The sequence below is a fragment of the Eupeodes corollae genome, chromosome 1, assembly GCF_945859685.1.
Source record: "Eupeodes corollae chromosome 1, idEupCoro1.1, whole genome shotgun sequence".
Lineage (NCBI taxonomy): Eukaryota > Metazoa > Arthropoda > Insecta > Diptera > Syrphidae > Eupeodes > Eupeodes corollae.
The window spans coordinates 245996069-246017833 of NC_079147.1; the positions used below are offsets into that span (position 1 = coordinate 245996069).

At 32.5% G+C, this 21765-nt stretch overlaps 2 protein-coding genes across 11 annotated transcripts in view; one reads left to right on the forward strand and one right to left on the reverse strand.

Moving 5' to 3' along the window:
- LOC129941922 (heterogeneous nuclear ribonucleoprotein L) overlaps positions 1-21765 on the reverse strand; it is a 537346-nt gene that overhangs the window by 66635 nt on the left and 448946 nt on the right. The window lies entirely within an intron of this gene.
- On the forward strand, positions 14658-15699 carry LOC129941924 (cytolethal distending toxin subunit B-like). Its single transcript, XM_056050701.1, has 2 exons — positions 14658-14717; positions 14789-15699. Exons 1-2 carry the CDS (start codon positions 14703-14705, stop codon positions 15668-15670), a joined length of 897 nt encoding a protein of 298 aa, XP_055906676.1. The 5' UTR covers positions 14658-14702; the 3' UTR covers positions 15671-15699.

Consider the following 21765-nt stretch of genomic DNA (forward strand, 5'->3'; position numbering starts at 1 on the left):
TGTTCGTAATAGGCTGCAGCAGAATATAAGGCTGTCAATTTAGAATCGTTTACAAGAACTTGGCTAGTTGCATACCACAACATGGTGAATATTGAGTCGTTTTGACCTGAATCTTTATAAAATCCAACTAGGCCAGTAGCTCAAACCAAACGACCATTCGCAGCACCACGACGGTCGTGTGTTCTCTAATTTGACAGTTGGAAGTTGATCTCAATTTTGGGCGAAACAACTTTTTTGGCTATAAGATACATTTTTGGATGATAAAATCAGGTAAGGAATTGGGAAGACACACGCAAATTTCACGTGTGCTAATGCATTCAAATAAAGCTAAATTGTTTGGTTTGGATTTATGGTTGTAAAAGTCCGTACTTCTTTGAAGATGATGCAAGCCAGGCCATCACCGTCCACGGTGATCGTTATAGGTCCATGGTGGCCTAAATTAGATGATATGAATACCGGAGATGTTTGCTTTTAACAAGATGGCGCTACGTGCAGCTCAAGACACAATTGATATTCTGCGCAAGCGGTTTCATGACAGGCTTATCTCGTGCCGAGGGAATGTGAATTGGTCATCACAAAGGCCATGTCATTTGACCCCTTTAGACTTTTTTGTTCGTTTTTTTTTTTTTAGTGGAAGGTCTCTGCGACAAACTACTGCGGCCTTCAGAATAATAAATGCCATCAGTCAAATTTAGATTCTGGGCTTTGGACACCCGCGAACACGCAATATATTGCCATTCATAGGAGAAGCATATCTTTTCTAAATTCACCCTTACGCATTATTAATTTTCACAGTCCTTAACTAAATCCTTTCGAGGAATTGTTACATTTTCACCCTTCCCAACACTTAAGATATCACCACTAATATAATAACGTTTCGCTCAAGTTGTGTGACTCAAAGTCTTATGTAGAGAGTAAGCGTTTAAACACCCAACCCACCAAATAAAAGAACGAACGCCTTATCATAGACAACGATGATAGGTTTACGAATAGGGAAGCACCTAATGATATGCTACTAATTAGTGGTAAAACAAATAATATATCGAACATCTTAATTATCAGTGTTACCGGTGGATGAGCTGGAAGTGAGATATTTTACCTATACGAAATTTTCTTAAAACACTCTCCAGTCTCGCAACTAACTCCACACACAAAAATCATGTCATAATATTGCACAGTTACGACGTGAAGGACGGACAAACAAACAAGCAAACAGCAAAATTAAAATTTTCAGTGACAATTTGTTTGTTAAAACTTCCACCATGGTACTTCAAAAATTAAGAAAACTTTAAAGTATTGGAGAAATTCAGAATTAGGATTTGTAGTACCCATAGCATGAGGGTTAGTGCGGCTGTCATGCCAGAGGTCTTGGGTTCGATCCCTGCCTGCGCCTCTTAGGCAGAAGTGAAAATTCCTCCAAGAGTAATTCTAGTCATGAAAAGTGCTTTTTCAAATTAACTGTTCGAATTCGGCTTTAAACTGTATATTCCTTCCATGCTTGACAATAGTATTCGCACACAGGAATGGTTGAGAGTTATAAGTCACTAGGCCCTAGTTTTCAACGGACTGTTGCACCACCCAGTTCATTTATTTTTGTATTATTTTATTAAGTAATAATGAATCATTTTGATATTAAAAAAAAACGAGTATTTTCAAACAGAATCAAAAGAATGTTAACTTCATTGAATATTGGAAAACGATGTCAGTTAAATGGCAGCTTACAAATACGATTCAGCATCATATCGTTTTCAGTAAGTTTTCTACATTTTATGAGAAATACGCTGTAATTTCGGTTTTCGAATACATTATTAAAGTTCCCAAAATCGACGGCAAATTGACAAAACAGAGTTTTTGTCAACATTAAGGGCTACGTTAGCACTATTCTGTAGTTAAATTATTGTAAATTGATTTGGTTTTGAAAACTATGAATTAAAAATTGTTTGTGTTGAATACTGACAATCTCAATGCGTTGTTAAATCGTTGTATTGTTCTATTTTTAGCAATGGCGTATTTTTACATGTCAACTGTCTAAAGATAACAGTTTAGAAAGTGCCAGCTGCTTATTTAGGAGACAAAATGAAACCTCTTATTAACTTACCCTAGAAAGTTATTGTAATGGGTCCGATTTGTCGGATTGAAAATTTTGACATTTGTCGAAGTTTCAAGGTCTCTAGACTCGAAATAAAAGATTTTTAAGAAGATATCTGTGCATACGTGTGTACGTAAGTTCGTATGACTGTACGTCTGTACGTTCGCGACGTTTTTTCGTCGTCCATAGCTGAAGAACGAGAAGAGATATCGACTTCTTATAAATTTTGTTATACATATAATAATGCTGAAAGATGCAGAAAGGGCTCTCAAGAAAATTGCGTGGGTGGTTTTTACTAAGCATTAAAAAAATGTTGGTTAACCCTAAATATATCACGAACCAATAATACTATAGACTTGAATTTAATTTTATATTATATATAGTAAAGAATACTAAAACAGTAAATTTTTGGAAAAAATCCAATTAAAATTCAATTTCGAAATAACAACTGAAAAACAAGTGTCTCTTCCTAATGATACGAATTATCCAAAAGAATTTTGTGTAACGAAAAATAACATCTGGTAAAAAAACCGAATTTTTTTTTAATAAAACATAAGAACATAAACAAAACATTACTCAAAGTTAGTAAAAATTCAATTTCGACACAAATATCTTTTCAAAAATTTAAGATTATGGCTTCCAGCTTATTTTAACTTATAAAAAATATTGGTGTCAACATTCGTACAAAATTGAAGAAAAATCGAATTGACAATTTTCTTAGAAAAAATAAAAACCTAAACAAGAAAATTAATAAAAGTTGGTAAAAATTGTGTTTCGACTCAAATATCTTTTTAAAACTTTGAGATATTGGCTTGAAACTACTTTTATCTTTTAAAAAATATTGTTTTAAGCTTTCAGTAAAATTGAATGTTTTTTTTTTACATAAAAAAACCTCAACAGTAAAAACAATACTAAAACTTGGTAAAAATTTACTTTCGACTTAAGTAGCTTTTCAAAAATTAAAAATATTGTCTTCAAATTTTTTTCCTTTCGCAGAAAATATTGTTTTCGATATTCAGAAGAATTTTTTTTTATAAAAGTCCAATAGTCCGTTTTTTCATAAAAAAATAAAATCTACAATTTCGTACACAAATTTGGTAAAAATTGATGTTTTTAATATCTCGCAAATTAATTTCATTCATCCAATTTGTAAAAATTTAAGAAATGCTGGTAAAAAGAATTGTTTGACTAAAATCTATTTAACAAAACTAGATTTTCAAACTAAACTATTTTTTTATATGAAAAATTTTGTTGGTAATTTTAAAATTTTTCAGAATAATTCAACTAAAAACTTTTTTTTTAACCCAACACGAAAACTTACAAAGTTCTAAGCAAGGCAAATAGACAGAAGGGATAGGAAGTTATCAGAGGCTCCCAGCCTCTTTTTTCAAAACATTTAATGAGGGTTAATCCTTTTAAGCTTTAATCAACTCTCTTTACTGTTAATTGTACCGAAAAATGTATCCGTGATGAGTAATTTCAATTTAGCGAATTGAGAATCTTTATTTTTGTCTACTTCACTGAATTCTTGTAATCATTTCTATTAACAAAATGTCCCGCATTTTACTGTTTCACTGCGTCATTATCTTTTAATGTGGCCGATGTTCAGAAATATAATGTATCATAGAACGTTAAATTCACTTAATGACAATTTTTCACGCGCCATCTAAATTTTGTGTTTCCATTGCACAATCTTATCCTTCAACACCACATCCTTTCCTTTCCTTTCTGCTCTGAAATGGTTGCCATTTTAATTAACTGTATTATATCCTTATACTCTTCTTGATGTGTTAAGCTTTTGTTTTCTATCACAATAATATGGATGATTAACTCTGATTAAGTTGGTCATAATATGAAATTATATTTTTGCCTATCATATTTTCTCCATTCTAACGGAACAATGAATAAAAACCAAAATGGATTCCATGACCATAAGAATAACTGTGCATCTGTTTTATATTGTGATATTTTCCAATGTCTGTTTTCTGTGTTTATTATGAAAAATAAAAATGGCGAAAATGATAGGGAGTTCTATGAGACTGTATCCCAGAAGAGTCCCTAAAGTAGCCATTATCGGATTTATAACGGTAAACAAATCGGAAATAATGTCATCAGTATGGTAATAAATTGTCAAAGTATACAGCAGCTACCTAAATATTTTACGAAGATAAGAAAAACGTATTTCCTTCCTAAAACGTAAACGTGTATTGGAAAAGAAGATGTGAAAGGTTGTTTTTATGTACATTATATTGACTAACTGTATCCATTAGTTAAGGACGACTGACCCGAATAAGTTTTCTTCCTTTTCTCATGTATCAATGATGTTTTCAAATGCCAAGGTCCAATAGATTTACACAAAAGTAGCTCAGGTATTATTGAGGAAAAGACTAGAAAAGGATAAAGGAATATTTGTATATGAACTAATTCTGTAGAATATAGAAATGCGTTCAGGCAAATTACTGCAACTTATTTATTCAAAGTGGAAATAAAGAAAACCACTTTTGGGAAAAACACATTTAAGCCCCAAAACAGAAAAGATCTATCGAATAGATATCTTTTGTGTGATGTGAACCAAAGGCCAAAAAGATAAATTAGACCAAATTGAACCCTAAGGGCAATGTTCATTATTTTTGCAATATTAGAAAGTTATACCAATGTTGTTTTCTAATGTTCTCTAATAAAACAAAATACAAAAGAAATATTAGCAACGATTAAGAGTAAAAGATCAAATTGGGCCGGAAAAAGGGGGTTTGGCTGGCTTGAGTGACGTTAAGTGCGAAGGCGTTTAATATAATATAAAGGAACTATTGTAATTTGTGTTCGTCCATTCTTTTAGGGTTGAGGAAGAAGGATGTGTTCACTTTATCACATTTGTAACAAGTTAAGGAATCTTATTCTTTATGGGCTGAATTCTTCTTGGAAGAATTCACTTATCGCTAATCGGAAATTGGAACTTTGATATTTTTGGAAAAGAAGATATAACATGTTTGTCCCAAGGCCAGGCCATATAACATTTTAATTATTATTCTAGGAAGTGATTTATATTTTATTAGAGGCAATAGACACGTCAACATAGCGAAAGAAAAAGTATTAAAATAATGGATTTTTGTTGATTGTCTCGTTATTTGATAAATTATTAACCAGAGTCTCATGAAAAGAATTTAAGAAAAATTGAGATGATTTAATATTTAGGCGATGGCTTAAGTGGCAATATTTTTTGTTCTGATAGATTTGTGAATATTTATTTGCCGTTTGATATACCGTATTTTTTTTAATCAAAAGCCCTACAGCCAGCGTAATTTATCAATTTGTAAACATTGAAATTTGGATTTCTAAAATTTTATTCATTATTAAACTAATCTAGTTTAACTAAAAACTAACTTACAAAGTGCAAAAACTGGAGAGGAATTTTCGTTCTACCTGCCTTTGCCAAATTAGTTCCAAATTAGCAAAAGCCATAGTGGAACGTATCAAAGAACACCTTGAGGCCACACTTCATGCCAAACAAGCAGGATTCCGCTCTAAATCATCCTGTATTATCGACTTCGAGAAGGCATTTGATAGCGTCAACAGGGAGTACAGCTGGTTAGCTTTGCGGAGGAGAGGCATTCCAGAAAAATAATTGCTGTTATTAAAGCAACATATGATGGATCCAAGTATCACGTTCTGCACGATGGTAGGTTGTCAGAGGATTTTTAAATCCGTAGCGGAGTCAGACAGGGCTGTATTCTGTCGCCAATATTGTTTTTATGGCTGATAAGCGATGTACTGCGAGCAGCTTTGGTATGTAGTGGAAGCATCCAATGGACTTTGACAATTTATGATTCTTGATCATAAATCTGCATCAAATGACAACAAGTGTGGAAAGAGAAGAAGAAGTTGTGAGGCTCAGAATTAATTCGGAAAAACAAAAATGATCAGCCTATTACTATTACTCTTCCGCACAAATGTCGAATCTGTGATTCTTTATAGGTGCAGCACCTGGAAGGTTACTTTAGCCATTATAAGAAACCTACAAACCTTTGTGTCGCTCACACAAGAAGGAAGAAGAGCTGGACGACTGACAAGCATATGGCGCAGGACAGTCGAGGAGAAATCAGCGTTATTAGGCAAAAGTTTGAGGGGTCTAAAACATATCTCCGGAAACCGTACAAAATGGCGCGTAGGCGTAGTAGAGGCCCTATGCCTTTTTAGTGATCCCCAACGGACTTAACAGGTCTGAGGACCTAAGTAAGTAAGTTATTAAGTAAATTAGTGATTTGTTTTTTTTTTCTGTAGTCAAACGTCTATACGAATAAACTTCAAACCACAGTCAAACCAAAGTCAAAGTGATGTTGAAAAGTGATGACTGATGACTGATTTGATGAGTTATTTAGATCACCTAACGATAATTTTGCTTGAATATCAACCATCCGGGTAGTGAGGTCCTAGAAATTCATACAATTACATTTAAAACTTCCTACTTTTTTTCAGTTTAATTTGTTAAAAAGCAATCAGAAAAAAAAGAGTTTAAATAAACAAATAAATAATTTAGAAAGATTTTTTTTTATACATTGTGTATATCCAGCAGCCAGACCATTGTCCTTAAGGCTATCTTCCTTCTCCCCTTATTATTTTATACCCTTAAAACTCTATTCAAGAGCTTAAAGTAGCAAGAATGATGAAGTCATACATTTTGTAAGATTTTCTGTGAATGTTTTTGTCATATTTTCTCGCAAATCCAGCTCGAAGGACCAAAAACTCAAAAAAAACTCATGTTTTTCTTTTCGAAAGGGGTTTTTAATTTTTTGCGCTTCGCAAATTCCCTCACAAATTTTTTGCACAGTTGCCTGTTGTTTAAAATGTTTTAATTATCAAATATAACGAGTTTAGTAACTTAGTAAATTGAGAGGCTTTTTCTGGAAATTTTGAGATGAAAAAGTTCTTAACGATAGTTTGGTTAGGATTTTATTGATTTGTTTACATTATTTTTTAAATAAAATGTCTTAAATTATCAACTTTGAAGGTTCAAAAAGTCTGCATAATTCAATTTTCAAATTGAGTCTAGGTTCACTCTCGTTGATTAAAGTGTTCGCCCTTGCGCCTTAATAATTGTCAAAGCGAGTCCAAATTTGATGAATTTGAGGAATGAAGGCATTATTGGCATTCGAAGAATAAATACAGGTTTCGTACCTTTACATAATCGAGGGCATCGAAATTCTGCATACCCGTTACTGACACGCCTTACTTCTATTGCAGTTTATGTAAGGACACTCGTGCCCAAAAGTTAGTTAAAAAATTCTACTGGGTATGAAGTACTCTGGTTTGAGTCAATAACTGTGACTATTGACAAATATTTCCTTCATATCGCTTTCTTTTGCATTCAATATGTTTGAATGTTTATGTTTTTCATTCATCGTTTCTTGGTGCTAGAGTTGCCCTTTGGCAGAGAAATTGATCACAATGTATGTTATTTTGTGAATTAGTGTAAACCGTTGCAACAACTTGAGAATTAATATGGACGAAATTACAAAAATCTTGCGTTGGTGTCACATAGTTCTTGGCATTGGTTTTTGACCTCTCAGTCCGTACAGAAGAAGAAACGCCTAATAACAGGCAGCAGGAGAAACCTAATGATATGCTACTAATTATTAGAGTTCTAAACGCGAATGTATCGAATACCTAATTGTGAACTGGAAACACTTTCTAATCATATAACAACATCCACTCAAAAAATCATGCCAAAAAATAACACCGTTCAAACGTGAAGGACGGACAAACAAGCAAACAAACAAACTGATTTTCCAATGTATAATATAAGTATATGGAAGACTCTATTTAAGAAATTTGTACATCTAGCAGCCAGACCATTGACTAAATTCATTACTTCGTACCTATTTATTTAAAAAATAAACAGTTGTTGCTCAAATTGTTATCTACCCTTGCCTCTCTTCTTTCTAGCTTAAAGTAAAATGAAAGTGGAGTCTTATTTCATTGCAAATCCAGCTCGAAGGACCAGAAACTCACGAATATTCTTTTTTAATACCAAAAAATATTTTTCTTTAGAATTTGGGTAGGATCTTGTCTTCTCTTGAGTGGTTTCTTAAATCAAAAATTCTGTTAAATTTTCTTAAACACAGTTGCTCTACAAAATAATGTTTCAAACATTTTTAATCAAAAATATTCTGTATTTAGGACTTTTTCTGAAAATTTTGAGCTAAGAAAGTTTTAGAAGATCGTTTTGGTAGGATTTAGTTAATTTTTGTTAAAGCATCAACTTTTTAAATCTGCATAGTTGGAGTTTCAAATTAAGTCCAGTTTCCGTATTAGGTCAAAAAATAGGAATGAAATAATCAAACCTTTTTTAGCACTTATAATGCTCCGCACAAGTTGTGTGACACGAAGTCTTGTACGGTTACATAATCGCCGGGCATCAGTTGGAGTGAAGGCACACCGAACGGTTCAAGTGAACTGAGAAACTTTACTGAATATAAATTGCTCTATTGCCAAAATTATTTCTTATATCTCCTGCTACTTCATTAATTATATTGTAATTTATTTTTAAAACAGCATTGGTTCTTGTTGTTACAATCACATATTGACAGAAAAATTGATCATAAACCGGGTTGGCACTTGCAAAAGTTCAGAATTACTATGTACTAAATTACAAACATCTTCTATTAGTGTCGCATAGTTCTAGACGTTCGTTTTTACCAATCCATCACCTATCTTTAATAAGAAATTAGGTAGGGATGAAGTCTGTAATCTACCCACCAATTAAAGGAAGAAACGCCTAATAATAGACCGAAAAGTTGGAGGCACCTAATTATATGCTCCTAATTATTAGTGTTTTGAAATAAGAATATATCGATTACATATCTAATTATCAGCAGGGCATGAGATATTTAACTGTTGTAAAAAGTGGCATACAATCTCCAGCCTTGTAACTACATCCACTCAAAAAATCATGTTAAAAACTAACACTGTTACGACGTAAAGGACGGACAAACAAGCAAACAAACAATATGATTTTTTTTTTTTTTAAATATCCAAGACCCCTCTTAGCTTTACTCTTGTTGTTTTTATAGCTAACATACTCCCAGAAATGTCTCAAAACTAAACACAATTACGAACCTAACTTTTCTTTCCTTTCACTTCGACCTCAAAGTTCAAGTTCAGTAAATTTATTACATTTAAATTGTTCAAAGACAGGCAATCGTTGAATAAACTCTCATTAATTTCCAAGTAACTTCCATCATTTACTTCCTCCATGTCTTTCCTCAACAATTTTTCCTTCACAAATTTCTCCTTCACAATAATAATTACTTCTTATTTCTCCCCCGAGTGAAAAAACAGCAATTAAAGTCAACCATATTAGCTCATGCAGTATGCAGTATATGCGTGCATATATGCATCGCATCGTTCATATGGTTTTCTTCATCGTGCGTCGTCGTCATTCAAAACATCATGCAATAAAATTTGTATTTAATGTTTAATAATTTAGCTGTTATAACATTTCATTTATCAGCTAAACGGTCGTTAAAGTGGCAACTAAAACAATAATTGGATTGTTAATAACTTCGTTACTCAACTAACTCAGAGATGGGCCATCATCATCATCATAGTCATCGTTTTGGAAGCATCAACCTAACTGCCTGCCTGCCTGCCTCTTAATTACCTCAAGCTCAATAGGTACAAATTTAATAATATGGGAAAATGTTCCAAATTAGAATTAAAAATAGCTTCTTTTGGATCGACTCGAAAGAAATACCCATAAAAACGTCCGACCTAAAGGAGGAAAACACGAGAAACGACATAGCATTTATGGCACACTCTCTTATGATCTGGAATTATATTTTTGGAATGTAATTCCTTAAGTTTCACATTAAATTGCCATAAGTACTCAAATTTGGCAGCTGAACAATTTCGTTTTGAAAAAGTTTTATAGTCGTGTCATGCGGCGGCGGCGGGTGGTGGTGGCTGAAAATGCCTTAAATAATATTATTAAACACATTGCAACAGTTAAAGGGGTCTGTTGAGGGTGGAGAAGGGGTTTTACAAATATCTTTGCAACGAAAGCGAAGCCAGCTACGAGTAGTAGCTCTGTGGTTATTAAAGACTTGAGTTTTGTGATTCATTTCTTGAAATTACACATATTTTTTACTTATGGAGTCTAAACAAAAAAGAAACAAAGTTGCACATATTTCAAAAACCAAACAAATTGGACAGACAACCGAAATGCGTTGCAATGCAGTAACTGTAACTGTTGCATATCTACAACTTTAGTTTTATATTCACAACTTTTGCTATGAAGTTTCGTAAATTGTTGTGAGGCAATGTTATATCGGTTTGATGGTTTAGCTTAGCTCGGCGGTGCTCTGGTTTGGTGGGTTGTTGTAGTCTCTTATTTAAGTTATGTAGATGCGACTTGAAGTCTTAAGGGTAATGTTGTTGTGTTTTATATAATTGCATTGCTTTTTGTGGTTTTTCCCTTTGGCGGCGGCGGTGGCTGTGGTGGTGTAAGACTCTTAGCTAGATAGGTAGCTTTATAGAGTGGGAACTGTTGAACTTTGAATCTGCATCTGCACCGTACTCCTTGTATATATCAAGACCAAACAGTGAGACAACTGGTGCTGCGTGAAAGTAAAACATTTAGTGGTGGCATTAAAATTGTGTCTAACACTTGGTGTGACGTTTAAGTTTTGTTTGTCTCTTATTTTTTGTAGCTTTTATTTTTGGATCTTGGGGTGCCTTGACAACGCGTGAGAAACTCTAAAAAAAACTTAAAGGATGTGGGAAAATAACTTTAAATATGCTTCTGGGATCACTGTGTAGGCGGAATTCGATGTTAGTTTATATGCACAGCACATTTTACGCAGGCAAAAACAATTTCAGCAAAAAGACGAGAAAAAACTAAAACTTCGTAAGAATTTTTTGTGTGGAAATTTCTGTAACCCTTTTAAGGAAAGACAAATTTTGAAACACATTTTTAATGACAGCTGATAGTTTGAATTTACGTGAAAAGTGTGCTTTTCGCATTCTAAAAGCTTTTCCAATAAGAAGTTTCATTTTGTATGGCTCTCTATTTGAGCAACTGTCACTTTTGAAACTGAAAATTTTTGATATTTGATTTTATAAGACTTTTATTAAATATGAATATGCTTCAACGAACGAATTAAAATTGACAAACGTCAATGCAAAAATTGAGCATTTTTTGAAGTCACAGTTCGCAGCACTAACTGCGAACTGTTAGTTGATGAAAACCTAGGTTTGTTGGTTTGTCGTCGATCTTTTGGATAAGGTCCTATTTTACATAAAGACTTAAGTGTTAGGCTTTTAAAGTTCAATACCTTTAATGGTTGGGTTTTTGAAAATTATCCGGATAGATTTTTAACTAGAAGGCTTCTTAAGTTTATCCAATTTGTCGCGTTTGCAGCTCGAAAAATCCAAGAATTATCGTTAAAGAGCTGTTCCACCTTCAAAATATCGTGAGGTCTTTGAGAATAGTGAAACGTTTTAACGGGTACCACAGAGATGCCTAAAGTCTTAATTCAAAAATTGATAAATTTCGAACTTTATTTATTTAATCAAGTATTGATTTTTGGTGCATATATGAAACTTGGTTTCAATTTAAAATTTTATTTACCTGGTGGCTTTAGGAATGGAAGCGTACCAGAGACGCGGCAGTGGCCAAAACATATTGGGTAAGTAAAGTAGATTTTAACCCTATTTGTACATTTCTTAGATGGATATCCAATATTTGTTAAAATGATTCTTCCACATGTTCTTTGCGTTTTAACAAACATATTCAACTCGGTTCTTTTGACATTATATCTTTTTCTTCAGTATGGCAGATCACGAAAGTTATTTCCATTCTCAAAACGTCGACTCGAACACCAAACTTTCTGCACCTAAATGAACCCCTGTTACAATATTTCCATATTTTTAAAAAGTCATGGACAAAAATCTCCACTTTCAACTTTCCGATTTCTTGAAAACATATAATATTAAATGGAAGAACCTTCTTGCGGTAAGTGCGTTGGACATGCGAGAGGTCTTGGGTTCGATCCCTGCCTATGCCATCTAAAGGTTATCTTCACGTGTACTGGGTCTTGAGAGGAATTGACAAATTCTCCAAGAGTAATTCTTGTCATGAAAAGTTTGGATCCGGCTTAAAACTATAGGTCCCCTCTTTTCCTGAAAACATTACTCGCACACAGGAATGGTTGAGAGTTGTAAGGCACTAGGCCCTAGTTCTCAAAGGACTGTTTCGCCCCCAATTTATTTTATTTTTAAGAAACAGTTTGATTTTAGGCCTTGACATGGTTGCTTATCTGCGTTTACAAAAGTTTCAGATGATATTTGAACTTCTACCAGCAATAACTTAGTAACTATTGCAACCTTGTTGGACTTCTCTAAAGCTTTTGATACTGTTGAACATATGCTTCTAGTATCAAAACATAAAAGATTTTTTAAAGCAAGTGTTTTTAAATGAATTTAATTCCAGATCATAGTTCAAAAATGTAATGAGTGAAGTTCCTCAGGGATCTACATTGGGTCCACTGCTTTTAACTATATTTATAAATAATTTACCTCAAAGTATAAGAGAAGCTAGTTTGATGATGTGCAGCATTACTCTTTCTGCAAACTTGGATTGATTGAAGATGATGCATTAGGCCTTAATTTGATCTGTTAAGTTGTTAATAAAAATAAACTGGCTTTAAACTACTTTCTAATTGTTTCTCTAGGAATGAAATCAAACTGACTTCCGTGTAGATGAAAGGATGATATACGAGTATTATTGTCTGCAATCTAGAAGGAAGAAGTGCTTACAAGCACCTCTACGTGGGGGCACCTGGGGAGCAAGTTAGAGAAATCAGTGAAGCTCGATGATGAATGATACTGATCAATTCATAATTATTGAAAAAGGCACAGCTAAGAACTGCAATGAGAAAATTCTCAACTTGTGAGCGAACGCAAGAAGCTACGGTTTACTTTCTTCCTACAATTAAATTTTACGATCGATGGTGAACACAAGACTCTAGTCCTTCCTCTAGGGCCAAGGGTTGAATCACTGATAAAAATTATACAAACCCAATAAGTATCAGCAAATATGTATACAAATCGAATGACTAAGTATCATCGATATTTAATACAAGTTTAAAAAAGTCTGAAGTGGAATAAAAAATCATTTTAAGAAATGATGCACCTACATTGTTAATAAAGCTCGGCTGATTGCATCCCACAAGATGTCGGTTGACCACTTCTAGGGTTATCTTCCCTAGATATCACTTCATCAAAGACTAAATTATCATACCACTGATGATGTGGTACCACGGGATATATTAAAGCCTCCTGGTTAATTTTAGGAACATATGCTGGGATGGCCTTTTTGGGAGAGTATCGAGGTGGCTGTGTTTATTCTACATGCATAGGGTATTGATTTTTTTCATTACTCAAAAAATCAATATATAGATAGACAAAGCCAATACTAAATGTTAACAAAGGGTTGAATTTTTATATCTTGGTAGCTTAGAAGGAGGAACTCACTAGAAGCATTTCGCCAAATAAGAGCGAGGAAATCTTTGCGGAAATTCTTTTGGTTAATTTCAAACACTAAGCGAATATACAATGCGAGGGGCAGCAAGTATAAAAACTTTCTGTCAAATTAAGGTTCATAGCCAGTTGTTGATTTTGTAAGCAATAATTCTCTGTTTTTCTAGGAAATATCCCAATCGAATATGTCCATAAAACAAGGAACTTAGGGAACTGGTTTAAAATGACGCTAAGATGGGATGATTATCTTATGAGTGTAGCAGGAAACGTTTTTGGATGCTTTAGAAGCCTCTCTTTGTCTAAGAATTGTTCACCTTTTCTTAATTAATTAAGACTACTAAGAGCTCCAATACTTTCTTTTATAAAGTTCGATTCCCAAATTACTTATTTCAGGAGTTGGAAATATCGGAGGAGTCAAGTAACTACACAATTGTAAGTTTGCAAGAAAAGTTTTTTTCACATGTTTATTTTCGAATAATGGCAATTGGTCGCCGAGGTCTTGTGACTTAAAACTTTTAGACTTTTTTCTTTGGAAAAGATAGTCTTGACGATCTCAAAGACTTTTAGACGCATATTTATCAAATGATCGTGGAAAAATGCAACCGATAAACCAAACGCAATCAAGCATCTGAATCTGATATTTGAAGGGTTATTGTTAGAACAAAGCATAATTTACTTTAAAGTGCTTTTGAAAATTTGGCCTCTTTTTTGGAAATAATAATTCACTTTAACGAAATTAAATCAATGTAAGAAACACCCTGTTCTTCGTCCAAATATTTAATAATTCAATCTCTTTGGGAACACAAAGAGAATTCATTTTAATACATAAGTTTTATTTCTTCTATCAAAAATTATCACGAATAGGTATCAATTTAGACAACAATTTTTGAGTTAAGGTAGTTTCTGCAAAAGAGAACAATTGATGAATTGACATATTGACCTTAAATTAAGATTGGAACTTTTTTATTAATCATTTGATAACATCAAAAGAGCATAAGAAAACAAATTACTGATTATAAAAGAGGCAGAATCAGCAAATTGTAGAATAGTCGAAGTTTGCTACTCAAGGAAGACGAAAATGAGAAAGATGCTAGTAAGTTTCTAATTTTGTTTATGTTTACTTACTTTTTGATTTATATATTTTTTAATTGTTTTTATTTAAAGCTAATACACTCGTTTCTTGGAGTATTCATTTCTTGCTCAGTCTTGACTGCAGCACAGATTCGAAATGTTCATAATTTTAAAATTGCTTCTTGGAATACAAATGGAGATCGCTGGAAATCGGTCAAACGCATAATGGACAGTGAAGCTATTGATGTTATGGGAGTTCAAGAAGCCGGCAAAATGCCAATACCACTAGCGAAAGTTTTTATAATTGGACATGTTAGTGGAAGATATCAGGAAAATGAAATTGACATAGCTGGAAATGGGATAACTGAAATGATGTTGGAAAATACTTATTATGTTTACTATTACGATAGAACTTGTCCAACTTCTGATCGGGCACAGACAAAAAAACAAAACATGGCAATAGTTTCGAGAGAACGTGCTACCGAGGTATTCCTCCTTCCACCGGAGACTCGTCGAAATTCCAGAAATAAAAAAGAAGCCGAATGCGATGAGAGGCTTTTCATAAATCGACCAACACTTGGTATTCGAATTGGGAATGCGTATTTCTTTACGCTCCACACGGAACCTACACTTCAAAATGAAGCCGATTTGATATTGAATGAAATTAATCGCTTTATGAATCAAGTGCATCCCCAAGCGACATGGATTTTAATGGGAGATTTTAATCGTGCACCGAATACAGTGTTGGGCTTGACACAATTGGGCTCTAGCATGAAACCAGAAATCATAAGTTCGATTAAAAAAACTCGGGGGGATAATGTGTATGATTATGGAATTGTCGGAGGACCCGAACGACAGGCGACTTCGATGAAGTCAATGCAAGTGAAGGTATTGCCTGATAGATTGAATGGGGGCGTTGGAGGTGAATTAGCTTCTGATCATAAGCCAGTTGTATTCTATACGTTAAGAAAGTAATTTTATTGTGTGATTTCAGTTAATGTTCAATAAAACTTCCTCATGAAACTCAGTTTTTTTTTTTGTAAATTTTTAGTTTCTGAGATCATTTAGTCGAAGAAAAACTCAATAACTTTTTAAGTCTTAACATCTTGAACTGCTTGTATTATGTTGAAAAAGTAAACTAATTCTTCAATAAAAATGTAATTGTGACAGATGTCAAATTTAAATATCGTAAAACATTTCAATACCTCTTCAAGAAAAACTTACTGAACAATTTCAAAATTCTTTAAAATATCGTAAACAGTTAAATTTAAGAGAAACTAAATTCAGGAAATTATAATTGAGTCACTTAAAACCAAAATAAAAGGATAAGCGGGTTTTTTTCTGCTATGTGCTTGAAGTCATGAAACCCTTTGACCAAGTTCATAAGATTATGATTGACGTTAATCGCATTGCTTAATACACAAATCTCTCTTTGGACTGCTGTTTTTCTCCATTTTTCTTGAAGTTTTCAAAAACCATTCAACAAAAAGGAAAATTTAAATTGTACAACTAGCCTTTTTTTCTCCTGTCTAATTGGTTCTAATCCTGTTATTACATCTCTGTGTCCTTTAGATTAAATTCTGTATAAAATGAAATAGGATTTTTTAAATACAGATACTTCTTTAAATATAACACTTTGTGTTTTGATTCCAACACAAAACAAGAACCAACAACAAACAAAAAAATAAAAACACTTCCACCAAGTATCAAAAAGGATATCATATTACGTGTTGTATTCCGAAAGGATATAATATTTTTCGCTGCTCCTTACATTTCTATACTAAAGCTGAAGAGTTAATTGCTTAAAGTGACCTCTTTTATTCTATACTTCAAACCAGAGGCGAAAAAATAAAAATAAACTCAGGATATAACACTAAGCGCTAATATAAATATACATAAACATTATATCTATGTATATATACAAAAGGATATAGGAATAACCTTGGGTGGGTTTTATTTTTTCTTGTAACTTTTATTTCAACAATTTTTTGATGATATTAATTTCATCACCCCAATCATCGGGTCGGCGGCGCAGCAGTTATCGTTACTTCAAATGTAAAAATCCTCATCAAAAAAGTTAATGGTCTTTGGCTCTTTTGGGATTCATTTTGAATAAACGATATGGGCATAAAGAGTTAATGCGATGATGGTTGCAAAAAACAAAGAAAAGAGGATAGCAATTTGCCGAGGTTTATTGTAATAATTATGGAAGTTTGCCTTTTTTTAATATATATGATGGAACACATTGATATGGAAATATTTTCAAAGAAAATTCGATATTAATTTTTATCTTTAGAAACACTTGTGTGCTTTGAGAATTATCCAGCACTCTATACTTATGTGGGATATTCGCAGAAAAATGCTTTATTTTCCAAAATAGTCACAAACAAGTTTAAACAACATGTAATGAGGATAGTTTTAGAAAAAACATAGGAAATTTTACCACTTTATTTGTGGGATATTCGTAGTAAAAGTTTCCTTTTTGATATTGCTAGTTTCCAAAAAAATCTCTAAAACCTTGAACTTAAGAAGTTAACAAGTGAATTAATAAATCTATTGCTTAACCGGGATTATTTTTTGGAAATTCAGAACAAATTTGAAATACGAACTTTCAAATCCCATATGTGGGATATTCGAGAAATATCCTATGCTTTACTTTCCAAAATAGTCAGAAAGCAGTAAAAACAAAATGTTATAATTATAATTTTAGAAAATCATAACGAAATTGGGTTTTTTGTGGGATATTCCAAAGAATCGACTACACAATTTTAAAAAGATTTGATTTACCCACAAGTACAGTTCTTTAAATCACTTAAATCTTGTCTAAAAGAAACACAAAAATGTATGAATAAATCTATGGCTTACTAGAAGAACAAAGAACAAATTTTCAATACAAACTACGAAATCCTAACACCTCATATGTGGGATATTCGAAAGTTCTTTATTTTCCAATACAGTTAGAAACAAGTCAGTTCAAGTAATTATCATTTGTGAAGATCACAACAAACTCATGGTGCTTCAAGTGTGGGAATTTCGAAAAAAAAGTTCTTCGTCTGAGAAGAATTTCCACACAAATAGTTCTAGCATCGTGTGTGTGGGATATTCGAAAAAAATTTTAAGTAAGTTCAGTAATTGATCAAATTTATGTTTAGAATTTGACTTTAGTCAATGGTAAAGATTTTTGCCGTTAAATTGGAGACATAATCCTTAACCTGACAAAATTTTAGCAATTTTCTTCTGAATATCCCATCTATAAGAAACAAACCAACCAAAACTATCACTTTATTTTTTAAAGTCTAAAAGCAATTTTTAAAAAAATGCAACTCGATTTTTAAAGCTGGTTAATTTTTTTTGCGAATATCCCACACAATCATGTGCTAACGAAATTTTGTCAACACGAAAACACAAAGTTGGCTGGTTGAGTGAAGTATTTCACATTCGTAAAGTGTCGCTTTATAACGATTCGTTCAAAATTAAGTTCAAGAGTAAGAAATTCTTATTATTTGGGCTTTACTGTTTAAAGGAATGGGTGGGGGGTCAAAATGCAAGGGTTCAAAATATTCAATAACTGACAAGATTTTTAGCATTTTTACATGATAACAACTTCAATGGTCTCCAATAATTAAGTGATTTCGTAAGTTAATTAACTACAAGGTTTCATTTTCGATTTCAGAGATCGTTTTTTGGAGTAGAGCTTCGTGGGATATTCAGGACAAAAAAAATGCAAACTGAAAAATAGTTGCAACCATATTTGAATATAATAAAGATTTATTTGTTTGAGTGATAACTTAGGGACATATTTTTTAAAGTCGTTAAGACACTTTTTGAATATCCCACAAATGGGATGTTAAAAAAACTTTGAGACCTTGAAGAAAAAAAATCCATGATAGTAAAAGTGTTAAAAAATCCCTAAACAAGCTGTCATTATATGACGTTTCGTTTCAATGGGTTTTCGGATATAATTTTTAACGAATATCTCACAAAATAAGTTTTGAAAAATTACTGAAGACGTCGAAAACTTTTGCCATTTGCTTTAAATACTGACTATCAATTACTTGAACAATTACTGGCTTTTCAGTTGAGGATTTGCTTTGCGAAAATCCCACATATGGGATTCTTGGATACAAATGTGGGAAATACAAGTAGAAGGTCCATTATTTCATTTTTCCTTGAAGAATGTTTTTTTGGGACATTAAAGCAATATGTGAGAAAACATACGAAACTGAACAAAAAGAAAAATCGAAAAAATCCCACTTCCGACAACATAAATCCACATCAACCCAAAAGGAAACCCCCAATCAATTTGCTGAAAGTGCTATCCCTTAATTGAAAACATGTCACAGTTGAGGATATGTGAAAGTAGAGTACCAACCTCTATAAAGGCTTCAAAATGACACAAAAAGTTAATCGAATTCGATATTAATAATTAATTTATTAAAAAAAAGTAGAGAAACAAAAAGTGAACGAAAAAAAATATTAAAAATTTAAAAAACAAACAGAAAAACAACATAAATACATCGGAGCAGGATGTTGAATGCGTTAGGTCAGTTGCGTCGTCATCGTTGCTCCGTTGGCCGTTTTTGGCTTAATTAAGATGGTTTAAATTACCTCCATGTTGTTTAAACTGTTGTTGACAGGTGATATTGTGGTTAAATACAACACTTACAACAAGTGTAAGTAAGTACACACAAAACACATACGAACATATATAATTGAGTATCCAATTTGTACCAAGAGATGACGCTGCTGATAATTTTGTATATACCAGCCAAGAGCGGAAGTGCACAACTTGAGTTTGAAATAAGTCTTTTCTGTCATACTTGTATAATGTTTGCTGCAACTGTTTCTGGTGGTCGAACAAAGTACTTGTAGTGTAATGTTTGTATGTATGGGTTTCAAGGATAATTGGCTTTTATTCGATTGAAACATACAGATTCAGTTTGTAATGCGATTAAATGATTTAAATTATGTACACTGTACCTTAATGTGTCAAAGATATTACACATAATTAAGATTTAATCTACAATTTCAATTTAAATGAACTAAAAAACAAAAAAATAATCCTTCAATGCAGAAAGATAAGGTGAACAAGGACAAGTGTATAAAAAGACACTTTTAAAAAATAAGCTTGAAAGTATGCAAGGTCCTTGGTTAATTTTCCATATTTGATGAGAACTTTTTCTTATCTCTCCAAAAACAAAGTTTTAGTTTTTCGATATGTAATTTATCATCAAATTTTATTCTCGTCATTCATCAAATCCTTTTCCTTTTATATCCTTTTTCTTATAACATTGGCTCAATTTTGTTTTATATCAAAATTCAAACTTCAAAGCCAATAAAAAGGCGCAATGTATATTAGAAATGCATTTATTTCTATTTTCAAAGAATATGATTTCATTCAATCCTTGGACCAGGACGACGATATCCTGCTCCTGATGATGATGATGATGACGAAAGTATAGAATTAAAATTGCAATTAAAAGAGACTCAATTCATCATTGGGTTTGATTTTGTAAGGTTCAGCAGATTTCAATTCATTTTATATAACTCCTTGTCTCTTTTCCTTTTGATCCCTAATTGAAACTAATATTTCTCTCAGGATGAATTACTAGATACACATTTACGTATATAAAGGAAAAGGATATTATTATATAGCTAAGTTTTTGAAACCTTACGCTTCGGTAGTTCTCATCCATTTTAACAAAAAAAAAAAATAACATCAACTTGGATAATATGCATCTCGAGGATTGATTGGAAATAATTTGACCAAACAGACAGAAGGACTAAAAGGAAGATATACCTTACTTAAAATAAAAAACCCAAAAATACGTATCCTAGTTTTTCAGTCATTCAGAGAATAAGACAGAGATAAAGACAGGAAGACAGTCAGAGAGAATAAAACTGATGGAAATGTTGTTGATTGAATAGCTATCAATTTGGCTGTCCATTCAATCGTAGTCTCGATGCTTCATCATGACAAAATGATCCAAACTCCAGTCAAACAAAATGATGGCAACTCTTCGTTTTCTTTTTTTACTTATTTTTCTTTCGAAAGGATGAAGCACCAGGAGCCATTTTCGACAAGGATGATGAAAAGAAGGATGATAATGATTAGAGTGTTGATGATGAAGACACAAAGGGTGGAGGGGGGTGGGTGACGAAGATAGGGTTGAAATTGAATAAAAAGGACGAAATTAGCAACAACAAAAAAGTAGCTTGAAAGTGATTGATAAGAGAACGTGAACATTATTTGGACATAAACACACAAAAAGGCAAAAGAAGAAAAAGAGTAAAAGGTATAAAATGAGTAAAATGGTGGTCTTATTTTGGTCCTTATTCTCATCTCTATTGGCCCATAAAGTCTTCGTTTTATGTGTAGGTACTATATATTCGTCTATCGATTAATTATATGCAATTGTGAACAGAAAAGTTGCGTCTTTAAGGACAGATTTGTTATAGGAAAGTTTTCATTTAACTTTGCGAAGGACAAAGTTTTTGAAGCAAGAATTCCTTTTTTTTTTACTTTGATACATGAGGAGGATATTATCATTGACAAGGTGATTATTTTTGACTTATCAGTTATCTTAGAAGGAGTCCTTTTTGTGATGGATTAAGATATTAGGGCACAAAATAGAAATTGGATTGGATTTTCTATAGATAAAATGATGAAAAACTTATTACACAATCGGACTTGGGTTTAATAAAAAAAATTTACCACAAATTCTTTAATAAATTAAGACCTTTTTTAATTTCCAACATTAAAAAAGCGTAAACAAAGTAAAAAGGTATAAAATAGTCCCGAAATTCTTTGTTGTTATAAGTGTTCTAAATTGTCACCAAAACATGACTTTATTTACGAAGACATTTTGCTTTTTAAAGTTTTTTTTTTCAAAAAAAAATTTAAATAAAGAAATGGATTGAAAAATAAAAGTAGAGTTACACAATGTTGGCTCTTATTGCCCTTTATGTTTTTAAGGGCGAACTATTAATGAAACTTTGTGTCAATTAATGCCTTGCAAAAAAGAAGCAACGTTTTCACAGAGGCTAAAACTGTATGCGGAATTTAATCA